Below are 18175 nucleotides of genomic sequence, written 5' to 3'. Positions count from 1 at the left end.
CCCCCTTTCTCCCAAAACCCTCTCCCTCAGGGTGTGCCAAGCCCCTTGTTCTCTCATGTGTGCCCTGGCACCAAGTGTGAGTGTCCTGAACTTTTGGATTTTCAATTAACACTCCCCAATTCAAGAGAAAGCTCTGTATTCGTCAGTAACAGGAAACAATTCATTGGCTGATTAAAATTGAGGGTTGGGATTGCTTAGGAAAACAGAAGCATGGAGTGGTCCAGGTCTCCGGCTCCATTCCCCCCCTCTTGTGTTAACCAACGGATACTGTGTTTACACAGCTGCTGTAGACTGTTTGATTAACTTCCACTGGCTTCTATTGTCCAGCTGATCTAAGACTTTAGATGTCTGTCAATGCGTATCACATGCGCATGATCCTGTGTGTGCATCGCGGACACCCTCGTTGTCTGGGGCTGCAGGAGCCACTTGTGCCTGTGAGCTCACTTAATGAACTGTATTTAACAATTCATATGGAGAGTGCAAGCCGGCTTAAGTGCTCAGCCATGTGTGCAAATGGATGGCACATCTTCAAATGAAGTAGTCATTCTTTAGAGGGCCCAAGAGGCATCGTGATCTGACAGCCCTGTATAACTTGCGCATCTCTTGTGTGTGTGCGTATGTGTTTGGGTGGAGGTGGGGTTGGGGGGGTACAGATGAGGGGGCAAGAGCGGGGCTACGGCTGCGGCACACATGAACAGATTAACGCGCAGTTTGGCGTTGAAATAATCTCTCCCTGTGTCAGATTTGTTTTCATCCCCCGATGGACCCCATGCTGGAAAACTTGGCAGAGCTGGGAGATGGAGTTCTGGAAGCACCTTGGGCTGCCTTCATTACCCAGCCTGCCTCTGTCTCATCTCCCAGCAGTCTCAGCGGGCAACGGGAGGACATTAGTACACAGTAGCACCTTGACCTAGAACGCCCGTGCCCTCTGTGCCCAATGCCAACTCTGCCAACACTGTGCCTCTGGCCGACTGCATCGGGTCACCCTTTCACTTTACCTGCTCCCTCACTTGGTAGTGCAGCGCAGGCCCCGCTGGCTAATAGAAAGTCCTCTGTGTATGGCGTCCCAATGTGATGTTTTGATTGCGGGATATCCAGTGTAGATAAACCACACAAAGCAGGCAGAGGGAAAGGGGATTAGGAGTAAACATGCACTGGCTGCTTCTCAGCACTCCAGATCAGTAGGAAAGCCTTATGATTCCGTTATTTACACCAAGAGCTTAATTAGATTAGCACCCTCTGTATTAATTTCCCCCCATTGTACCGAACAGCATGAGAGCAGCTGTATTAATTGTTTGGGATGGGAATGAGACGTAAGCTATCAGAGGCTAGACGTGCAGGGCTTGCAGAATTAAACAAAAAATGGAGAAGAAATCTGTTTCAAACAAAGTTGTCCATTTTTTCCTTTCGTACCTGATACATCCTGCGCATCGCTCACTGCAATATTCATAAGGCATGTGACAGATTTGTAAATTTTGTTTTCTGCTGCTCGGCTTTCGGCTGCTCTTTAATTTGAGTTTATTTGCCTGGAGAAATAGTGCAGTGCTAAAATCTTAATGATTTGCTAATTTGTAGAGGATGAAAATGAAGAGGGGGGAGAAGTAGTTGGATTTTATGCTCTTTGGCATAATGACTTGTTGAAATCAATTAATTTACCAACTCTGTTGAGCGAAGTTGGAAATTCCGACTCGCTGTAACTTTTCAGGCAAACGACCCCCTTTTGCTCCATCAACATACAGTGATTAATGCTTACCATAGAAAAAAAAACAGAAAAGCACTATTTCACATGTCTCTTGCTGCATGAACCTAAGCACGTTTTGGACGTTTATTGACTCGTTATAGATGTCTGAGTGAAATCTCTCTGCCGTGCGTGGCGATGTTGGAGATTTAATGAGAGTGCGTTATATGGTATGGTAACCCTCTTAGCGTGGTAATCGGCTGTGGGGTGGGGGGGGTGGGATGGGTCTGCAGCAGGCAGCACTCCAGCCAAGCTCAGCATGGCCATTTACATTAAACAAAGGATTAAGAGGGACCCCAGTTCCCGCTGGTGCTCCTGCACTCAGCCCGAGAGCTATTGATAGGATCTTCAAGGCTCAGATGCAGGTTTAAACCTGGGGTCAGATTGGGTGATTGAGCTTAGGACACTGGCCAAGTTCATGTACATGTCAGCATATGTAGAAGCTACAATATTGCACCATGCCCAGATAAATACGGAGATCTTAGAGATCTTTTCCTACTGTTTACATAATAGAGAAAATAAATAAAAAATAATCAGAAAAAATATATATAATCATATCCCAACAGTTTTATTTTGGCCAAACCGAATACTGCTCAAATTGGTATTGATTGATTTTGACATTCCAAAACTGATGAAATTGAATTACCACCATCAGCGTGATACATCAAAAAGCAGCCAGTGCATTTGTACACCCCTACTAACATACCCTCTCTTTCTCTCTCCTCCTCCTCTCACCCTTTTTCTTTTACAGCAGAATCATGTCTTCCAAACAAGCCACCTCTCCGTTCGCCTCTGGCCCAGACGGCGGCGAGGATGGAATGAATCAAGAGCATCTGGCCTGGGAGAAGGAGGAGAGTGCGGAGGCGCTGGCCGCGCCCCAACTGCCCCTGCACAACCTGCTGCATGGCAAGCCACACCCTGAGGAGCTGCCGCCCGTCAGCAGCAGCGTACCCCCTGAATCAGACTGGGACAGCCTAGTGTCGGCCCAGCAGTGCATGGTGAGACTGCACACCTCACCCCCCCTACAGCCTCCACAACCAGGTCACAGTTCATTTAGATGCACAGGCCATGGTATTGTTCTTTCTTAATGAGTAGTAGATGAAATGTGTGTGTGTAGGGTTACATGGAACGGGTTTTTGTTTTTTCTTTTTCCGCGATGTCCAGAGGGTGTTCAGAGGTGGACGGTGAGGTGTGAGGTGCGTTGTGTAGGGCTGAGGTAGGCTGCAGACGTGGGCTGTTATTTTCCGTCTGTGACCTCTTGTGTTTGGACAGAGGCCGAGACCTTTAATGGAAGTCTGCTGTCAGAGCTCAGAAAAAGGAGTCAGCCTAGAGACACATGCCACTGTCTGTTCTTTCTCTCTCTCACACGCACAAACACACACACACACACACACACATACACTTAAAATGCACGCAACAAACTCTGCGCCCCAAGATGGATCCTCGTCCCAAGGACACTGCCAGAACAGTGCAGGGCCCCCCTGGAACTCTGGTGAATGAAGACTTAAGATCTCGCATTTTGCCAAGCACTCGGCTTTGAAGTCCTAAGCCGTCCACAAGTGCCATGAGATCCCTCACACTGTACAAGTCGCGGAGAACAACATATTGAATTGCATTGCACGTCAGGGCGATTTTATTAATCTATAAATAGAGAGACAATGAGAGAGTGGGAGTGGGAGTCCTTGAGAGTGTGTCTGTGTGTATGTACATGGGACAGCCCAGGCCTCTACAGGCCTGCCTCTCTCTCTCTCCTCAGTCGCAGTCCCGCTAGGCCAAGAGGCAGCGGGCCCAGACGCAGGCCTGAGAGGCCCTCATTGTTTGCTGCTCGTAAAAAGGGAATTCTCCACAAAAACCCTCTCCCTTCCTCTCCTCCTGCTGGACCACAGCCAGCTAATCCTGCACGACCCAGCAGAATACTTCCACAGACGCATCAGCATCAAGACATAGGCGCTGCTGTAAGCAGCCAGCATATTTGAGCTATTTCAAGATACTCCCTCCTCGAAAAATTAAGACATTTACAAATCGGTCTGTTCTCCATTTACAGTAAGTGGAAAGGATATGACCCTTTCAATATCTTATATATGATATTATAATATATGCGTCTCAGTGACATTTCGGCAACATTCCCATAATGCTGCAAGAACACGCTGCTTTGTGATACAATAGATTCTGGCTTACCATAGGAGTCCTTGATATGAGAGCAGAGAAGAGCAGAGAAGGGCAGGCACTTGCAGGCAAGCACAGCATGGGCAGGTGTTGATTCCTTCTCAACAAACCAAGTGAAGGAGCTGGCCAGCAAGCTATTTCACAAGACCTCAGGGCTCCACTCTGGCCACTACCTTTTTTTTCTTTTTCCTGCACAAGATTTGCCCTGATCCTGGGTGGGCTCTTCACCCTGTTTCTACCATGTAAATGTGGTCAGGCAGCGGTGCACATCTCAGGTGCTCCCTATTACAGCACGCCTAATTGGATTACAGAGAGGTTTTTCGTGATTGGCGTAATTAGAAAAGCATTTCAAAGAATTTTCGCTGCATTGTCTCGGGATAAGCGGGCAGATCTCTCAGCCTCCTCTTGATATAATGAGGGAAAGGCGTATGAAAAGTTAATTGTGTTCATTTGATCTTTGAGAGCGGGTTGCTTGTGTTTCATTTGCATATGCCGGACTCTTTTTTTTTCCTACAAGCTGTGTTCGCTGGTAAAAACGCAGTGTTCCTGGGAGATTTTCTTTCTTCTTTTTTTTTACTTGATTTTTCAGGGAGGAGTTGTTCACTTCAGATTGCTATTTGTTCAAGGCCAAACCTTTGATGAAGTGAAGAACATAATTTAAAACTGCTTTTCTAAATGTGATGTGTTTTTTTTTTTAATTGACTGATTGCCTGTGTGGCATTTTGGAACTTGACATCAATTTTTTGCACTTTTGTCGTACTGAGTTTGGAGACAGGAGTGGGGTTTCGGCTGTAAAGGAACAACAGAGGTGCACAAGGCATGCAAAGAAGAGCAACACGGAGAGGATTGCCTGAGTGTGGAGAGGAGATGTAAAAATGACTCTAAATGAGAGTGGGGGAAAAAGAGCAGCAAAAAGAGAGCAAGAAAAAGAGAGACAGAGAGAAAGAGAGAGTGTGCCTGTAGCTTCTCTTGATTACCTGTCTGTCCTGCTGTGCTGGGCGTCTGTGTGGCCAGCGCTCTGAGCCTGTGCCAGCTGATTACCCTGAATTACCTCAACCCCTACCGGCCCAGCCACTGTGCACTGCTGCCGCATAATCACCCTGCCCAACTGCCCGTCTGTGCCAGTGACACCGTACCACAGCAGCGAAAGAATCCTACCGCGGTCGCTCTACATGTATATCTGCCAAGTGCTCTCAGCTCTTAGCATTCCTGCATATTTGCAGGGATTAGTAGCTCTGTATATGATGGAGCAATCCGGTGCTTCTCTCCCGGCCTCCGCCTTCCAGAGCCTTCCCAGAATTCCTTTCTTCGAGGCCTCTGCCCCTCGTCAATCATTCCGCTGCCTGCGTTTCACAACTCTCCGCTCTGGGAGGAGCTGGAATCACCGCTTTAGTGTAAGAATGTGCAGTGTGTTAATACTGGGCCCTTACGTTTGACTGCAGATTTTCGCTTGGAGGTCTTGCAGGGTCTGCTTTCTCTCTCTCTCGCTCCCTCTTTCTCCCTCTCTCTCTCTCTCCCTCTTTGAAACACAAACACAATTTTAGTTACAGGAGGCAACGGAGTTACCTGAGCTGTGTGCAAGAGCAAACCCGTAGCCTCTTGCTCTGCTTTAAGTGGAAGCGGGGCGCACAGCTATCAGCCTGCGACAAGAGCCCAGTTAACCACTAAACCACACACAGGTGGGATCGCAAAACAACAGCAGCTCTAGACAGGGCCCAGATTTATGATGGCCCGCGGGGTTCAGCGAAGAGCAGCCAGCCGCTCAGAGGACCGGCAAATTGCTCAGCACTCAAAGCCGACTCGAGCAACACTTTGGAGCGAGATTGCAGCGACTTCTTTTGCTGTAGTTGTGCGAGGGAAGAAAGAAAAAGGGGTGAAAAAAGGCGTTGTTAACCACTATTGATTTACTCTCTGCAAGAGCTAATCTTTTGACAATGTGTTGGTGAATTGTGTCGCTCCGAAATTCACTGTTCTTTTACCTTGGCCTGTTTCTTTCTCCTTTTTTTCTTTTCTTTTTCCTACAATAGAGTGGATTTTGTCTTGTTTCGCTCATATTTTTCCAACATGTTAAAACATTGAGGCAGTATGTATTTTTGACAGTTCAGAACAGGCATATGGGAAAAGACTTGAGGCTTGAACGGCTTTGCACTCAAAACAATCTCTCTCTCTCTCTCTCTCGCTCTCTCCCTCTATCTCTCACTCTCTTCTCCCCGACTTTTTGTTTTCCTCCAGGAGCCGGACAGCAATAAAGTATGTTCCCTGTACTCCTTCCGGAATAACTCTACCTCTCCACACAAGCCGGAGGAGGGGGCGAGGGAGCGGAGCGACCTGCTGGGCGGCTCTGCCTTTGGAACGCCCGAGCGCCGGAAAGGCAGCCTGGCCGACGTGGTGGACACACTGAAACAGAAGAAACTGGAGGAGATGACAAAGACAGAGCAAGACGGTACGAGAGGCCTCAATATGTTTGTGTGTATGGCTGTCCGTGTGTGTGTGTGTGTGTGTCTGTGTAAGTGCGTGTGTGTGGGCATCTGTGTTTATATGTGTACATGCACAAGTGCCTTATTCATGGCTTTACCAAGAGCACACAAGCTGTGCATGGACTGCTTCAGGCATATATCAGTGTCCTCTCCCTCCCTCCCTCTCTCTCTCTCTCTCTCTCTCTCTCTCTCTCTCTCTTCCTCTCTTTGCTCTGTACTCTTTTTCACACATACTCCATCTTCTCTTGCATGCACACATGCGCACACACACACACACAGCAAGTCCTCTAACCTGGGAGGACTGACGTGGCTATGTTTCCAGTTTGTTCTGAACTGGCTCCAGTGTGACAAAGAGTGGGTGGCACTACACCTCAGCTTAAGTGTGGTCTCTGGGCTGCGCCAAGCCAAACTCTCAGGCCGTAAAACACACGCCACCGACCCGACGCCAGGAACATTACCTTTTTATTCTTCAGCACAGACGACAGCATTCATCCCACAAATTCAACTACCTACTAGCCAAAATTGGTCCAAAAAAGCCTTATTTTCCTCTGCCGTTTTTCAGTGTGTGTGTCTGGAGGGTCCTCTAATGTGGGTCCTCTAATGTGCGCTACCAATTAATATATATATATATATAAATGTAACCAAATGTTTCCTGATGTTTACATATTTAGAATTTTTGTTGTTCTTTTTAATATAAAGTTTTAATATGAAGTTTTTTTTATATAGTAGAGAAAACTGTTTAATTCCTTTTTAAAAGCAGAGTCGTAGTTATTTTGGGATTTAAAAAAATATCAAAATAGAATATGGTAGAAACAGCAGTTTTACACTGTGGAGAGTGCCTTCCAGCTTCCAGCTTCGCACCCAAAACCACCCAGTCCTCCGGGAGCCAGGAGGATGACAGGAAAACAAATATTGAAAATAGTTGCTTTAATAGTTCCTCCACTCTTAATTAGAAAGAAGTAGGACTGTATACAATCAAACACACTTTGTGCGCACACACACACACATACACACACGCGCACATTACTCCCCAGGGACATACTCAACTCATTTAAGTATCTGGGGAACTCTTAGCTTAAACACTTCATCACATGAATAAATTAGGCCTTAATTCGACTAAAATAATTTTCTCTCCATGTTTTTTTGTTTCCTTCTGTGTTTGTCTTTGTAATAATTTATTCTTAGTTACTGATGTCCTTTTACAATTGAACAGATATTTAAATGCAACAAAAGGCCAATTGTAGAACACAGAAGTTGGTGTGTGTGTTTCTGTCTTAAAAGTGTTATTTTCTTATTCATAATAAAAAAAAAATAGAAGTGCCTTTTTAATTATTTTTTGGTATATCTGGAAATATTAATACATTAACATTAGTCTGAGCCACCTTTAATTTTTTTTATAATGTTTCTTAGAATGATTTTAGAATCTAAATAACCAATTGCATATTATCTGTCAGTAGGCACCAGTTGACTTGTAGGCTTGCATATCATCTGTGAGATGATTTCCCCAGGCTTGTGCCTCTGATTAACCTTGTCCACTGGAAGGCTCTCCTCGGCGCATATGACTCTCACACACGTTAGTTCGGCCTCTCGTTTCTGATGGGATCTTTTTTTTTTTTTTTTAGATGCAATGCACTCCTCTCAGCCCTCGGTGGCTAGGGCGATATGCTAATGAGCCCCAGCTGGTATGGCCGGTTGTTGCAGTAATTTAAATGGTCAAGTGCAGCTTGTAATCCTGAAGGCCGTATGTTTAGTGCGGAGAGGAGAGGGTGCTTCAGTTCTAGTGTACAGCTGTGTTAATCTGGCCTTAATAATGGAGACAGAGTCAGCCTCATGCCCCAACACCTCACGCTGCCCGAAATAAACTCCCTTGTTGCAGAGAAATTAGTTCCTGAGCTCAGGCGAGACAAGAGGCCTCGCAAAGTTCAGTGTGTTAGCGGTAAGCTGTTGGAATGGAGAGGTTCAGTGTCCTTGACGGGGGGGGCGGAGGGGCGACTGAAGCTTTCTCTGAGACTTTGAGTGCTTGCGATTACTGTAAATTACTGGGGATCGGAGGCTAATTTTTGTGTAGTGGGCTCTGCAGCTGTGTGGGGAAACCTGCAGTCTGTGAGCTTTTAATGTCGGGATTAACCCTTTTCGTGACTCCCAAGGCAGTCCGTAGAGGCATATGCTGTCTTCGTGCCGTGACTGATGTGTGACAAAGAGCGGACAGGCTAAAAATACTGCTTATGTTAGCTTGATATTAGGTGAACAACTGTGGCTCTTAATCCCACACTGTCTTAGACCAGTGTTGAGCTAAATTTGAACCTTGCATTGTATTACATCCAGGATCAGGACACTTTGACTCTGTCTGATATGGAAGGCTATACAGATACATATATCTGCTCTTAAGTTTAGCTCTTTAGTTTTATTGTTTATATCATATCAAAACTTTTTTTATTTATTTCTTCCCTTTTATATCATGCATGATATATCACTTTAAATAAAAATACATATAATAAAATCTTGCAACATGAACACACATTAAAAAGCTAAAGCATGATTTTTCTTTCTTTTATAAAGTTGCAGTTACGGAGATACTAAATGTTGTTGCGACCCAGACAATACATTAGCAAGTATTTATCTCATACTGTTTGCTGTGCTCCGCTTTTTCACAGTGGTGTGTCGCTAAAGGCAGAATCATTAAGAATCATTTAAGGTGATCTGGTCAATACAACATTATAACAGACGACACACACTCCCTTCTCTCTCTCCCCTCACACTTAATTAAATGTGTATCTCAAGCCCGAGAGTCAACCGCTCTCAAATTCAATCAGGCCTATTAGAACTGGACCGCGAGGAAGTCGGGCCCGACTGTCATCTCGCCGCTCCCTTCTTTGAACCCGGCTGTCCTGCAGCCAATCGCCTCCATCCCTCCTCCTCTCCCCCACCTCCATCCTCCCATCCCTCCACTCTTCTAACAGGTCCTTAAAGTGCTTTAAGTGCTTGTGACCGCTCTAATGAATGAAAATGTCCTCCCCAGGCCTGGAGGACTGCATTAAGCTGAATAGTCACCTTCACTGTAAAAGCTCCTCCAGGGTCGGCCAGGCTGCTAGCCTGCCGGGAGGCCTAACGATTGTGTCCACTGCTTATTTACTGGCTATTGTAAAATGCATTATTTATGGAGAACTCCCCAGACGACACTTGTCAAGAGTTAAAAATGTCAGGACTAAGGAAGAAAAAAAATGCGTTTGGAAGAAATAAACGAACGTGGGGAAGAAAAAAAAATAAAAAAATAGCATCCATTACAGATTCAAGGTGACCTTGAACAGGGGTTCACAAGCAGTTTAAGCGAGCTTTATGTAATGCACTGAAGTAGTAATCAATAAAAATAAATGATGATATAGGCAGCCTCCTTCAGTTAGGTGTGTTAGGTTTGTCTCTTTTAAATCCATGATCTCTTGGTCTTCTCCTTTTCTTTCCGTGAACGAGGTTTTAAGCTTTACTAAAGCCCGATTGGGCTGGAACTCCTCTGCTCTCGAATGGATTTGTTAGCAATTATATGAACAAACTTCTCTTGTGTACACTGAGTGGCATGCTTAGACATGGCTCCATTCGCTCTCTGTGGCTTGCTCAACACAATAGCCCACTTTTTTTGTGTATGTGCAGGCAGGCATTTCATGGAGAGAGCTGTACCCCGTCGAATCTGAAACGGCAGCGGAATTTCTGACAATACACTCAAGCCGCGCAGTTTTAATGGTCCAATCCCACAGCGCTTTGGACAGAAGCGAGCAACTGAGCTGGGCCTAGTTAAGAAAGCCCACAGCTTACTCTGCTCTGGGCATCAGAGAGCCTTCACCTCTGCCAACGTAGTCAGCAGTCTTGTTCTGGCAGAAAGCTTGTTAGCCACTAATCCATACTTAGAGCCGTGCTTGTTTGAATGGCATCATTACATGTTTCGCTCTGATATGTGGCAGAAGTTCAGAGTGGTGGCTGTTTGAGAGACATGCTGTCATTTCTGGATAATGTGGAGTCACTGTGGCGTTATTCTGCTTACGCCAAGTGTAACATATTATAAAACCTCGATTTTAATATAGATTATTACAATTGCACCTGAACCTGGCAGTTCAACTGTATAAATATGAAATGTTAGACTCAGTTTATAGATGATTTCTTCAAATATATTGCACAATATTCACACAAATACAATTCTCAGACTATTTCACAAGTAAAAATGTTTCATTTATTGTCACTTTCATGTATATTTCATTCATTGTCAATATTTTACTACTAGCTCCTGCAAAATAGCTCCTGCAGTTACCTTTGTGTCTTATACAGGTCAATACAGATTTATATATTTGTAATCCATGTATGCTGTAATATATCCTGCCATACCTTTGAAGAAATATACTTAGTGATATTTACACTATATGGATTAGTTAAAATATTTAATATCTCTTTAAGCTTCTCATAAGTGAATGTAACGACACTCACTCTCCACTTGTGTCCACAGTCTGTAGACAGCTGTTGTAACCCACATTCTCCTCTCGCTTTTTGCTGTTAAAGTGAAAGGACAGGGTTGTGTCCCACTTTTAGTGAGTGCAGGAAAATATGCCAAGTGCTTTTGGGAGGCAACAGGTGGAGAATGGCAGCGCTGTCGGAGGACGAGTGAATTACGCTGCCCCGAGTGACCCGGGTGACAGTGGGAACAGTTGCTAATGTGGCCGAGATGAGGGCTTTCTCTGAGGCGGTAACCCTAGATCCTCTGAGGAGGGGCTGGTGTGGGGGGGAGGGATGGAAGGGGAGGGGATGCGCTGAAGAGAACAGCGGCATGACCGTCTCTGTACACCTGGAGCTTTGTGTATTGGGTCGGACTTAATGAGTTTAGCAGAGGGAAGATTCTCTGGTGGCTGCGTCCCACGTAAGGCCGCCTCTCTGTGGGGTGCGGGGATATTTCCAGTACCCCCCTGCTGGGGCGCGACTATTTCTGCAGGTGAGCTACCATCACAGCTGTGTGTGAGTGTGTGTTTGTGTGTGTGTGTTTATGTGGATAGACCTGTCCTCTTCTGTGCTGCAGTCATGTGGAATACTCTGCTCTATGAGCTTCTACCCTCGCATCTCCATGGAGATGTTCATCCTTTGGTAAATGTGTACACCTATGCGCTAAGGTGTGTCTAGTTTGTGTGTGTGGTTGTTGCGCAAAAGTGTGTGTGTGTCTGTCTGTGAGTACGGTTCATTATCTGCGCTCAGAATGCAGTTCAAGGCTGCCAGCTGCTGTACTGTGTGCCACACAAGTACAGTTGTAAAGCGGTGAGGACGATTCAAGACGACAGAGAGACTTTGGTTAATAATCTATACACTTTGCATGGCACCACTTCAACCAGGCCCTCTTTATTTAAACTCAACATGCACTGTGTCTGCAGGCAGCGCATGCCTTTTCCTCTCGTCGAGTTTGGGAGATTGATGGGCTTGGGCAGCTAGAGAATTGAGTGCAGAAAGCTGTTTTACCACATGCCATTTGGGTTGCATTTTTATGACCCCTTTGAAAAGGCTCCTGTTGAAATAATGTAGCAGAGAAGCTCTCTGCTCACCCTCTGCCTCCTGCAACCTTGTCATCTGCCTCTGGGTTTATTCCACCTAATTAATAGGAATCTTTGTTGTAATGATCCGTGGCACTGGCCCTTGATTTGATGCATATGCAATGAAGACGGCAGACGAGTCCCCCTTTTTAATTGCTTGGCCGGTGGCCGGTGCGAACCTGAGATTTGGATGCGCGCTTCAAAAGCAGCGCCGCATCACCACTCTTCTCTTCTCTCCGTCCACCAGCCCCACGGGCAGAAAGCACTGGCCCAACATCAGTCGCCTGCCTCCTCTGCCTGTCTCCCCGGCTTGTCTTCTCTCCGTCTCTCTTTCTTGCTATGCTCCTCACTTCCTCTAATAGCGCTGGCACGGCGCTGTCCACCTTTGACTTGCCCCACTTGTCTGGATAAAAGTGCCTGTATTTGATTAGGCCGCGTGTGTAAATGCAGGTGTCAGTGTATGTTACGGTGTGTTAGTGACGAGCACAATCCGCATGTGTGTGTGTGTCAGAGAGCGCCCTGCCAGCCCTACACAGTGCCCTGGCCCGTCACTTTTATTTGAATAGGTAATGTCGATCTGTTGGGGCTGAGGAGACACGCGCTGGAATGGCTTGTTAGGCCACACGATCAAAAGCCCCTCTCGCTACTCTCTGCTCCGTGCCAATCAACCCTTATGTCAACCCGTGAAGCAGACGTTAAATAGATTTTTTTTAAGGGGGCCTGCACACACCGCAGGCAGCCTGCCAGTTTGTTATGCGAACTTTGATGCGAAAGATAGCGGAGGTGCTCTCAGCTCCTCCTGCCTTCTGTCTTTCTCCTTAGAGGGGATGTCTGTGCAGACAAGCTTTCAGTGCAGGTGAAAAAAAAAGCTTGAGACTGATGCTGACAAAGTGCTTCAGTGCAAAGTAATGGTGGAACCACCTATTTTGACAGGAAGGGACCATTTGATTGCCAAGCAAAATATCCAGCCACAACCTGTTGTTTTAGTGTGATATGTATGGCCAGGTGATCGTGATTGTCATGTGTTAAATGTGTTATAACAATAAACAGGCCAACAGGAAACAAAATGATATGCATTGTACGCCCCAGTTTGCATAGCAGATATTACTAATGGTGACTAGCAAGCATTTAATTTGATAAATCAAACCGGTCATACACAATTCTTGTGGTCACCCTAGTGCATAGTATATATCTGATAGTCCCAGCATGTGACTGACATCATTGCTGCGCTGCCCCAGCCCGTGTGGTTCTTCTCCACCCCAGGTTTCTTGTGTCTTTAAGGTAGGTCCAGGATTAGGGCCGGAGCTTTAGCTCCCTCTCCACCCTGAGGTGGCTCATCGAGGCCTCCGAACCCACCACCCCTGCTCTAAATAGAGCTCTTTGCCTTTCGGATGACAAAACAGGCAGCTGCTCCTGCCTCAATGTGCCATTCTTCACTGCCCTATCGCCTTCCCCAGCGGCTCGGGTTGCCATTAGTCGACAGTAGCAACTGCTGAAGAGCATTCCGGGAGCCATCTTCCCTCTCCAGCTCAGCTGTTGACTTGGTCCCCCGACCCCCTCCATGCACAGGAAGGCAACACAACGCCTCCATTGTGCCCCCCCGCTCAGCTCTGTCACGGAGCTGAAGCACTCCTGATAGGAGGAAACGGGTGTCTCAGGGAGACAAATCCCAGCCAGGAGCCCCAAACAGAGTGCCGTTTGTCCTCCCTCTCTCACCGTAGGTGCTTCTCCTCAGCTGCGACTGACATTATACTTGATAAAGCTTTGCATGCTCAGTTTAGACAGTGACTGAGTGAGGTCACAGAGTGATGCATAATTGCCCAGATTCCTACTTTTGTTACCCAATGACACTTAGTATCATCTTTACTGATACTAGTGCTGATTAAGTGTAACTTCAAACCTATATGATATTTCACACAGATTCACAGACTGACTTCAGCCAGGAAACCAAACCTTTGGGGTTGTTGGCCTCTGGTACAAAATTGTCAGTCTTTATGCAAACTGAAAGACCCACATTGTCCTGATCAGGCAGATACATTTTAAACTCTTTTTATTTTTCAAAACTAATTAGATTTTTTAACTTTAAAACTTGAGATGAGAACTTGTTTTTGTACTACTTTTTAAATACTCCAATAGATACGGTTACATTGACAGTCTTGCAACACCCTTAGTCCCTCACACCCTTAGTTATGGACGTTTGAAAAACGTGTGACAGGTTGTTGACTTTGATGGCAATATTGGAGTCCTGGTTAACGTAAAGGTGTTAGGCCGCGTCAGAGAGCGGGCCGTAAAAGGTTTTAATTAGCTCACTGTTTTATGTGACCCCCTCAGCGTTTGGAATAGCACAGTGAATCGGGGGAATGCTGACGCAGGAGAACAGCGGGCCACCCCATTAATGGGCCCTAAATCTGTCATTGTGCAGGAGAGCTCCACGTATGGAATTAGCACAAGCCTTTATGTAGATTAAAAGTAGGGAGACTAAGATTGAACCCGTTGAATGGGTGTGTGGGTATGCGTGTCCAGGGTTGGACTTGGGGGACTCTTCTGAACCTGTGCATCATTCCCCAATCGTTGTACCCCCTTGTGTGCACACACACACACACACACACACACACACTTACAGCGCCTCGTCTTCAGTTCCCAAGCATTCTCTGCACATAACTTGACAAAAGGGCCGGTGTCATCTGACCAAGATCAAAATAGTGCCAATGTAACACACACCACGGCCACAGGCAGCCCAGCGTGGCCCGCTAATGATTTCAGGCCACATAGCAGGCTGGCTTTATAAGCCTTAACTACCTCAACCCCCCCCCCCCCACACACACACACACACACACACACACCACGTCTGCACATCTTCCTCCTCCAATCTTCCGAACATGACAGCCAACACGACTTCCCCATGTTAGCGCTCTTCCATTGTCTTCCTCTCCAGCAAACAGCAAACATGAATATTTCACAACCACTTGTGATGTCTCTGTCTTGAACAAAGAAGCTGTTTAATCGACTGTGATAAAACAAATCTCTCCTCCTCTCTCTCTGTCTCTCTTTCATCTCTCCTCTTTATTTCTACTCTTTTTTTTTATCTGTTCAGTAATGTTCCACATGCTGCCAGACGACGTGATGAGATGTCAAAAGAAACGGATAGAAGCATGTTTTATTGCGCTGCCAAAGCTGCAGCTCCCGATGACTGTAATTATTCGGTGAACAGCATCTCTCTTTGGGAGTGGCCCCCATATAATTTTAAGTCTGCTGGGGTCAAGTGGTTAATATGCTTTAAGACCCTATCATCCATTACATGTCATGAAGTTCCAATGATAGGTTGATGTTATGAGTTTGGATTATAATTAATGATTTGCCAGGTGGGAATGATATGATTTTTTTTTTTTTTTTTTTGTCCTTCTTCTCTTTTTTTTTCACAACTCCAGCACCACTTATCATAATGTCGCAATTAGCGATTTTGGTGGTGAGGCACTCCACGCTCTTCTCTGCTCTCCCTGAGTTTGGAGTGCTGTTCCTGAGGAAGAAGGCCCTTCACACTGGCCTTGATCTGGCCCTTTACTAAGAACATAAACAGAGGATTGGTTTCCCCGTTTTCTTCTCTCTCTCTCTCTCTCTCTCCTTCTGTCTCTTTCTCCCCCTCACTCTCTCTGTCGCTCTCTCTGATTCTTTACGTCAATTTTATTTCTTGAGATGTGTTAGTGAGAGGCGCTCCATGTGAGGCTGCTGCGCTTCCAGTCCTTGCCCAGCATGCTTTAGAACATATGGCCCCGCAGCCTGTAGAAAAGTGGACGGGGTCAGTTCAAAGGAGAATACGGCGGCCATTGTTGCCCGAACTGCATGCCCAGACAAAGGGGCATTGAGGCACTGAGCTGCGGAGCAGCAAGGGACTTCCTAGAAATTCTTAACCTTTTGAAATACTATGGTTACTGCACCATCTAAATGTGTTCTCCCCTCGATCTCCGATATCAAAAAAAAAGGAAGAAAGAAAGAGAGACAGTGTGAGAGAGAGAGAGAGAGAGAGAGAGAGAAACACCTCTCCTGCCTGCTCAAATCAAAACAGACTTCACACAATGGCCCACAATGAAGAAAGGCAGACAACTGTTGGTGCTTTCTATAAGTTTGTACAAACATCTCCACTCTGATCATAGTGCTCATGGGGTCCGGGATTAACAGGCTACGGTAATCAGGGCATTAGAGCGCCGGTTGCATGATAGCAGCGCGTGTGAGAGAGAATGGAGTTCGCCGGTTAAAAATAGTGACCTTTGGGCCATGTGTGTGGTAGTGCTGAACTCTGACACAACAGTAAACAGAGCTTGCTGCACGGGACCATAAACATCTTTAATTGCTGCTTCATAAAAACAGGGAATGTCAGAGGCAGCAACAGTAAATAGACCCCCTTAATTAGTCAAATGAATTTACAAAGGAGGGGAGATTTCTCGTTTTCATTTTTCCCTCTTTAAAGTGCAGCCATGCACACATACAGTGCTGCAAAGCGTTAGTGTTAGTTAGCTGTGTTACATTTCAGCATGGTTTTGTAAAGATTGCGGAGTGTGGTGTGTGTTTTCTCTGGGATGAATATGATATAAAGTATTTAAAATCAGTTTGTTTAACATTTGAAGTGTTTTTTTTTATTATTATTTTAGCACTTCAACAGCACATGCGAGTACCGCGTAAGTATTTCCATTGCTGTGGCGGCTTGCTTTAATTGCAGTATTAGATCGTTTTCTTGAAGCAATGTTTAAATTCGCCGTATCCTTCAGACAAGAGCGCTCGAGCATGTCCAAGTTGGCCCAGCCTTGTAAGATGAAATAAAGTTCCAGCGACTGCTGCAGACACTTGGCTTCACAGCAAATTTGAATCTATTCATGTGGGTCCTATCAGTCTCTTTTTTGTCCCCGGCACCCATTCATTTTGTAAATCGTTCTGCACGGCCCTGATCACAGTAAGCGACATTATCCGCACATTTCTATTAATTTAACATAGATGAATAAATGTGAATGTTTTGGAGCATTGATTAGCAGAAGAGTTTATGTCTGACAGTTAGATTGCAGGGTAGCTGGCGAAAAAAATGGCTCCTCTGCAAGGTACCCAGTAATTTAATTCTTGTGTGAAATTATTATAATTTATTACAGTGTGTGGGCCCTAATGATTACCGACATCAAATGGAAATTATAAATTAAAATTAAGTCCACACATCCCTGCTTAACGCTCGTCTTCACAAGCACTGAAACCTCTCATCATAAGTTTTTTTTCCTTTTTTTTTTTGTAAGAGAGCGGACGTCTTCTTCTGTCTTTGTATATTTTTAACTCCTAATTCATTTGCCTTTTAAGAAAGGAGACAGTTTATTTCAGCCCCTCTACGTCACGCAACACTTTTCCAACAGAAAACGTCTTCAGTGAGAATATTAGCAAGATGCATGTTTTCCTCTTTTTTCCCCTCGCTCGCCCCTAATTTTTCCCATTTTCGGGAATGGTTGAGCTTGTTACGAAAGAGCCCTAACGAGCCATCCCCGGAACAGGACGGGATGGGGTGGGTGTTGCGGTGAGAATTCGTGGGCTGCATCTGGCAAGGCTGTGCCGAGGAGGACCAGACGGATGGAGAGTAGGAGACACAGAGAGAGATAGAGAGAGTGAGAGAGGAGGTTCATTTTGCTATCCAAGCATTAAATAGTCTTAGTCTTTTTTTTTCTTAAAAGTGACCTTGTGGAGCGGGGGGAGCGCTGCCGAGCCGCCGATCTGTACACATGGCGTCCATCGGGGCACAATCACGCGCAGGCCCGACACCTCGGGCTCGGACATATGTTGAGTTTTATTTTATTCTTCTGACATTAATCCTATTCGCCAGCTGTTCTGCCAGCTGCCACTCTCCAGCTTAGGAGGAGATTGCAGTTTTGGGGGCTTGGAGTATGGGCTTATCTTGGCTCCTCATCTCTGCTTGCTAAGTTTTGATTGGATTTTTTTTCCTCCTTCCCCTCCGCACTACCCCCCTCACTTTCTCCTTTTCCACTCCCTCTCCAGGATGCTCGAGTTGTACTTCCTCCTTGCGATCTTTCTTGCTCTTTCAACTTTGTTTTAATTTTCTCTCTTTCTCTCTCTCTTTCTCTCACTCTCTCTCTCTCTCTCTCTCTCTCTCTTTTATCGTTCTCTTCCCGGTGAAGGGAGAGAAGGCTCAGGGGCTTGGGGTTTAAATCTCAAATCTGTCTTCTTCTGGACGACTGCCTTCAGAAGACGCTGGC

At 45.8% G+C, this 18175-nt stretch overlaps 1 protein-coding gene across 12 annotated transcripts in view; it reads left to right on the top strand.

Moving 5' to 3' along the window:
- sox6 (SRY-box transcription factor 6) overlaps positions 1 to 18175 on the top strand; it is a 151802-nt gene that overhangs the window by 49551 nt on the left and 84076 nt on the right. For 10 of the 12 annotated variants that reach the window (XM_072659796.1, XM_072659802.1, XM_072659795.1 and 7 more), the window contains 2 exons: positions 2490 to 2736; positions 6137 to 6347. In XM_072659796.1, coding sequence (XP_072515897.1) covers positions 2490 to 2736; positions 6137 to 6347 — 458 coding nt within the window. The remainder of the gene's footprint in view (positions 1 to 2489; positions 2737 to 6136; positions 6348 to 18175) is intronic. The other 2 variants (XM_072659803.1, XM_072659799.1) reach the window with 1 other exon arrangement.

This window comes from Salminus brasiliensis, chromosome 17, assembly GCF_030463535.1.
Source record: "Salminus brasiliensis chromosome 17, fSalBra1.hap2, whole genome shotgun sequence".
Lineage (NCBI taxonomy): Eukaryota > Metazoa > Chordata > Actinopteri > Characiformes > Bryconidae > Salminus > Salminus brasiliensis.
The sequence above is the reverse complement of the archived record's forward strand: the minus strand, read 5'-3'. Positions and strand labels throughout refer to the sequence as shown.